At 42.7% G+C, this 7,317-nt stretch overlaps 1 protein-coding gene across 2 annotated transcripts in view; it reads left to right on the top strand.

The window, feature by feature from the left end:
• The first annotated feature begins 737 nt into the window (after positions 1–737).
• LOC113125070 (mediator of RNA polymerase II transcription subunit 13-like) overlaps positions 738–7,317 on the top strand; it is a 67,503-nt gene continuing 60,923 nt past the window's right edge. For both annotated transcript variants that reach the window (XM_026298350.2, XM_026298349.2), the window contains exon 1: positions 738–2,145. In XM_026298350.2, coding sequence (XP_026154135.1) covers positions 2,074–2,145 — 72 coding nt within the window. In that variant the 5' untranslated portion in view covers positions 738–2,073. The remainder of the gene's footprint in view (positions 2,146–7,317) is intronic.

Here is a 7,317-nt window from a genome sequence, read left to right as displayed (position 1 = left end):
CTCTACCAGCTCCTTAGGGAGCTGTGTTCACCAGCTAATTGTAAACTTTGTCTGTCTGGTGCTGGGGCAGGTAAAGGTGCAAACCTCAGAATCAAAGCAAAGAGCTTGTTGATAATTATTTGTTGGCTGACCCATGTCAGCCACACCTTCCATTTGTTTATATAAAAACATTATTTTGGGTAGGTTTCATGGAAGTCAAGTATTGTTTGAATAGCTGAAAACAATACTTGATTTAAAAATAGTGCATCAATAATTTTCAAAATAAAATAAAGATCCAAGTGCAATCAGGTGACACATTTGCTGAGTGTTAAGACTAACCTACATAGATGTCTCTTATGAAACAGTGTGAGCGCAGAAAGTCATGCTGACCTCTATTCTGTCACATCCTCTGTTGTGAGACCACAGTTACATTATGTAACCGACGCATAAACATAATCACACCCTGCAGCGATACAATAAACATATTACATTATTTCTCTTCATGCACTTTAATGGACGCACGACCAAAAACAGCGGAGTTACATTTACAACAATAAAGCAGACCCCAGCAGTGCTGACTAGGAGCGCGCACGACTGGCACGGCGTCTCCAGCGTCGCATCCAGTCTCTTTATCAAAGATACTAAACAGTCCTGTAATCCCAGACTTTGATCACGTGAGCGCAAACTTGGCCAAATGGGAAGGCGAGTCTCGGTAGTACGTTTCCGACCGCCATTACATTACAATGCGAGGTGGGTTGGACGAAAAATGCTACAGCGGCGCTTCGCGTAAAGCAAACAGACACAGAGTGTATACATGACACACTCCGGGTACGCGCACACTTACGCTTATTTACCAATATAATAACAAGATAAACAGGAAGGAGTCGCCGCCGGGGAAATCACGCACACGCTGGGGATTTAATTCAACAATCAAATCATTTCTCGAGAAGGAAGAGGACGCGCTTTTAAATGTCGAGCTGGTTTAGGAAGAAGATTCTGCAGCATGCACCATATTCTTTATGTCAGTGATCGGCTCCAGACAAGGACTGTCACTTCTGCTTGAACTGTGTATTTAAAAACATTCATATGATGTGTGTGTGTTTTTTGTGCAACATTGATGGTGTTGCGGCCGTGAGAGGACGTTTCGTAATGATTTTAAACTGAAAGGAAGGAAGGATTTTTTCAAGCCTCCGTCTACAGCAGCCTGCTTGTCGTTTTCCTCATAGTTTTTCTTGTCTCAACGCTGTGTGACTCATGATTCAGGTTTACTGGGAATCCGCTCGACTTTGTCCGCCCTGCCACGGAGGAGCACTCTGGGCTTTTCTTTTTTAGCGACCCCCTCGTCTGCGGCGCGTTGAATTCAGGAGCAACAGAGGGATTAAACATTCCTGCTCGCAGCGCCTGTTTGCGCGACGCACACTGGGCTACATTGTGAGAGGAACGGTTGTGGTAAGAAAGAAGGCTATAAATAGCTCATGCAATTCTCGAAAACTATCACAAGTGGTGCATCAGCTTGTGGAGCAGACGGAATCAGATATCCTGCATGTAACGTCTCTAAGTTCATTGCTTTGCAGAGCGGCCAAATATTTTTAAAGAAGTTTTGACTTTAATTTGACAATCCCCCCCCCCCCCGGTGGGGGCTGATCCTCGGCGCGGAAGAAAGGAGTCGTTTTCCTATGGATTATTTGATTTCATGTAGAAACTAACAGCGGAAAGCCTGATATGGAAACGGGCTGATCCTCCTCTGTGCGTGGATTGAAATGGATACATATCTATGCTCTCAGCCTTTGACAGCGATCAGATTTGGAATCGCCCTGACCTGGATCGTAACAATGTTTTGATCCCCGCACACGCTTGGATTTACAACATTATATCCGCTGGGGCTTCATGGATGCGTTCTGCACTTCTTTTTGAAAACGCCCATTCCTCTGGCCGACCATCCCGAGTCTTATTATCTGGACCTCTTGTGAGGTTATAAGCCTGTTTGTTTTGGGCAGACTCGTAAGGGAACCGATTTGTCAGCCCCGCTCGGTGTTTGATACCGATGTAGGATTCCGACATGCCCAGCACTGACGACCCCAACGGCGGACGATTATGACTACAACGGCGAATTGGGTGGCTAACGGGGCAAGCCTTGAGGACTGCCACTCCAACATCTTCTCTCTGGTACAGTATAAATAAATCATGCTCGTTACAGACACGCGAGGCAGCCGTGGGAGGCACGCTTAAATGTGTGCGTGCCGTACAAAGGTGAACCAATTGCTGCTGTTGTTATTTGACAATCATTAACACGGGTTAGTGATCTGCGAAGAAAAGAAAAAAAAATTCAACCCAAATGCTTAAATTGACACGACTTAAAAGGAATAACTGCAATTTATTATCTTATTTCAGCCAAAACATGCCTCTTAATGCGTAAAAATAAAATGTCCAGATCTCACCAAAATAAATAGAGCAGTTATTTATCCTGGTGTTTATGGGTTTAGCAGATAAACAATTGGTAAACATTCATTTTTCATCCCATCCAGAGAGCACAGTGAGCTCTGGCCATTATCCTCCTCCCCTTTTAACAGTCATTTCACTGGAAATCGAGCTGGAACTCTGTTGCATTGCCAAGCAACTAACTTGGACAGAAGGCGTACTGCTGCCTCTGTCAAAATGTTTGAGCAGCCAGAAAACAGCAAATGAGATTTTCTGATCTTCAGCAAAATAACATCCCTGTGCAGAGTTTTCTCACCGGGTTTTAAATGGGGAGATTAGAGAAAAATGGTGAGTGTGGATTGAAAAGCACATGAAATCTTGAAAAAGAAAAAGGAAAATAATTATGTCTCAGAGATAAGAAGGCTAATAAGACTTTAACAGACAGCGGAAACAGCACTTTCACACTTGGTTTATCTGAAAAGGGTGTTTTTGAATCTATTGGCAGTAACATTCTTGCAGGACTCAGTGGTTTTGAGGGTGGAAGAGATTGAGCAGTGTGTTTTCACAGTTTTCATCCTGCAATCAGCGAGTTAACTCTCCTACTACAACGGGCAGCCAAGTGGAAAGGCATGCAATAGACTGAGCTCAGGCAAAGGCTGCTGAGAACCACAACAGCAGAGAAATCCTGAGGGCTTTTTAGGTGACCGTGCACGTTTGTCAATCAGCAACAGCAGCCAGCCTCAAAGCTAAGTAAACAAATGTCACATGGCATGGATTTTCATTGTTTTTCGGTGGATAGAGAAGAGAAACAAACCATAGTTATCACACAGCTTGCAGAAATCCCTAAAAATTCAAACAACACTGGAGTTTTTTTTCATTCTGATGTTGTTCAATCATTCCTGTGACTGGAAAAGGAGAGAACAACGCTCCAGTGTCAGACATCTTAAATTCTCTCAGTCTGACACCTACAGTCAAAAACAGTGGTGACGTCTCTGTCAGCGTCTCAGCCGAGGTTATTCCCTTGTGGAAAAAGCTTTCATTCACTCGCTGTGGCATTGTTGGCCATCGTGGTGGCCCTGTGAGCATCCCTTTCAAACTGCGGGAGAAAGAGACCATCCATCAGCTGGCTTGTTGAGAATATTTATGACTGGCTGGTGCCACAGCGGTTACTCACTGGCAGCACTCTTAACAGGGAAGTCCAGGACTGAACATAACGCTAATGACACAGTGTCCTGCTACAGAGTGTGACTGAAACAAAGAGACAGCGCAGGCAATTAGAGGGATGCAGATAGCATCCTGATGTTAAGAAATGAGACACACATTTACGTTTATGAAGTGGAGACTGAAACCTTTTTATTGCCACTGAAAGTGAATGGCTCAAATCAGTAGTGATTAGTGATTATTGGCCAAATAAAGGAAAATTAAAAATAAATGCTTTTATGAATAACTGTACAGGTATGCTGTCTTGGATTCTACCACTTATTACTTTCACTGTTAAATCAATTAACTGATTGACAGAAAAATTATTAAAAATCTAGTTCATTTAATAATAATCAGATTTTGCTAAGGAAATGTGAGCTCACAAAGATTCTAAGATGTCCCACTTTTCTGTATGTTGTTATTGAGAATGGATTACTGCTCATCCATCAATCTAAAAGTGTCATCTTTTATTTCAGAAAATTGTGACATTGACATATTTCACAATTTTATGGACTAACAACACGCCAATGATAAAATATTCATTAGTTGCAGGCCCAACATGGAAATGTAAAGTTCCAGATATGACAAAAAAAAAAAAAAAAAAAGGAAACTGAGGTGGCATATTTAATCTTTTCTGCTGGCTCAAATTTGCTCTGTTTTTATGTAAACATCTTGTGACTAACTAGTGTGTTCTTGGGTCTGACAGCTTGTTGTACAGCATTCCTTCATGCACTAACCTTGTCCCTCACACTGATTTCCTGGCCGTTACTACAACCTGCATCTATAAAATGTACTTTTGAAAGCCTAAGTGCCCATACTGTGGAACTTTATGGGGCCGCAGCAGATTACCGTCATGTGCTCTGTGAAGTCGGTGTCAGATACTTGAGATTGCTGTGATCACACAACCCACAAAACAACTGTCTTGTGTGCTGGAGATCATCCATCTGTGACAGAAAGCAAACAAGACCCTTGTAAGTGGGAGAAAAGATCTGTGCTGGAGAGCTGGGTTAAAGTGGTGAAGGAGGAGGGCAGGGTGAAGGACGAGAGGAGACGTAGAGGAATGTTTTCAGCTGAAGGAGGGAGTTAGAGAGAGAGAGAGGCTGAAGGACTGCAGCGGAATCTGTTTTCATTTTAGGAAAGTATTATGACTGATGTGCATTTCCTGACTGCTAGCCTCAGCCTGTCTGAGAGACAAACTGAGAGTGAAAGAGTGAAACAGAGCAAGAGAGAAAATTAAAGATGGGGCAATGTAATGAGAGAGAGAGAGAAAACAGCCATCTTTCCAGGGACTGGACAGGTTCTTAAAACGGAGTCCCAGCCTGAATATGTAAGGTAAGGAGGACACAGTTAAGATCTTCTCAACACAGGAAGCTTCAGTGTGTGTGTGTATACTGTGCACACTGTAAACCATCCAGACTCAGGAGACAAACTTCAAACACCCATCACATTACACACACACACACACACACACACACAGATGTATTCACAAACACAAGCGCCGACACAAAGACAGGAAAAAAAAGTAAACACCCACATGCCCACACAAACACATGCATCACAAATGCAACAGACAGGCACAGTAAATTTTTCCACACACAACTTGTTTTATCACTTTTATTTGGGCTGCGAAAGCATCCTATATCCCAAGGACGCAGGCTTGTACAAACATAGGTAGAACGCAGAGACCTTAATTAAAGGACTTCTCCTGTCCCCTCGACAAAGGCTCGTGGAGTGCAACAATGGTAATTAAGTGTTCTCAAGTGGAGGTCTAATGTGATCAACTAAGAGGTGCTCATTAGCCAAACTGTATTCCAATAGAGATCTTGCATGTATAATAATGATGCTACAGTCTGGTATGGAAATAATGTGCTGTGGGATGCAGCTGAGGGAAACCCATTACCAGCAGTGTCTTGATTTATGGCAGGTGAGTGGCCGTGGCTTGTAAGAAGAGGCAGGTAATCAGGAATGGTGCCTTTTTAATATAGACTGTTTGCATTTCCTTGTTATTAATGGCAGCGGATAGTGGGTATTGCAAGGATGTTTAGGTATGAAAAAGAGGCAGTTGTTGGATGAAGTGTGTGTCATGATCTGCTGAGCCAAAGAATTGGTCAAGTTGCAGTTTATACAGGGCTGTGTTCAAATTATTCAATTGTTATTATCATTTTTTGGTCTTTTCCTTTTGTTAAAAAAAATAAAAATAAAAATCATCACTAGGTTTATCCTTCAAATCAGGAACTGTAATCTTATGAGATTAACTTCACATTCGCCTCATAGTGTTTAACTGTGAAAATGATAAACATGTGGTTTATGTTGAGATATCTAAAGATGACATTGAAGCGACAGCAGTGTCCTCTCACATAAGGAGAGGATCAGTCCAGGTTTCCAAGGCAGCAGCCCCAGTCTTCTGCTGCGTGCCCTATGGAGCAGCTCCATCTGGTTGCTTCTCACTGAACCGTCTACCCCCTACGCCCAACCTGTGCTTTTGGCTCTGCTCGCTTGCAGTTTTGACAGCTAGCACTGGCTTCACCTTGAGTCTGTGTGCGGTGCCTCCCACTAGTCTGCCCCTGTCACTGCTGTGGGAATCCCTTGTCATCGCAATAGGACTCAACCAGACAGTGGCCCACCTGTGTGAACATGGCGTGCTGTATGTCAGGGACACACATACAGGTTACTCATATAGTTTCCTGCCATAACAAAATGGCCTGTGACGAGCATATTGTTGTCGACTAGCCTCTGACAGAAATAGGGTGGGGTATGGATTGTGAACAGGAAGACATGACTCTCCTTGCTTTGTGCATGTTTTTTACTATACATCTCTTTTCTACTAAATTCTCCCATGTGTAGTCATGGATCTTATCTGCACAGTAGGCTTGTCAGGGCCCTGCCACAGAGGTGAAGAACGGTTCAAAGACAGACGAGGGGTGGACGAGAGGGAGGGACCTGCCGCTCGTCCTGGAGCTGGGGATGGGATGGGCAGGAGTATTTTGGAGCACAGTGGCTTGAGTGTGAAATATGTAAGCTCCTCAGTGCCAGCTGTGTTCTATTCTTAGTGCACACTGGTGTTTCTGCATGTGTGCAGGGCGACAGAAGGCTGAGTGGGAAAGGAGGATTGGCAGGAATGGGTAGTAGCTGGTGCCACTGAGTGTTTGCAATAGCTGGAAAGTTGGTTAGTTAGTTGGCATTAGGGCAGAGAGATGCATAGACAGATGAACAAATAGATGTGTAATTGGCACAGTGTTGCTGCTGCAGTGTTTTGTGTATGTCAAATTTCTGTGGTAGAAGTATTATTAGCTTAAGTAAAAATACCCCACTGCAACAGCACAGTGCAGTACTCCACTACAAATACTTTTACACCTATAAATAGTTTGTTCCTCTTAGTTGTCTTTTATATATAATGTACAATGATGGGTTTGGATTATTCTTACCTGTGCATCAACCTGTAAACTGACTATTAATTGTAACTGCTTTTTATATGCTGAAGATTATTTAATACGCTTTGTGCTACAACAAAACCCTTAACAGGGTAAGTGTATAAGTTATTAAGTTCTAAAAGTCTGTTTCATTTGAATAATAATGATGATTCCAACATTTTTCATTGGACATAAACTTATCCAAAAGTTTATCTTATCACGCTTAAATAAAATTTCAATATTTTATGCTAAGATGTACTGGAATAGACACATTAAGAATGGAAATGCTCAAGTTAAGTACAAATACCTT

This window comes from Mastacembelus armatus, chromosome 12, assembly GCF_900324485.2.
Source record: "Mastacembelus armatus chromosome 12, fMasArm1.2, whole genome shotgun sequence".
NCBI lineage: Eukaryota > Metazoa > Chordata > Actinopteri > Synbranchiformes > Mastacembelidae > Mastacembelus > Mastacembelus armatus.
This window is presented reverse-complemented; position numbering and strand designations above follow the sequence as displayed.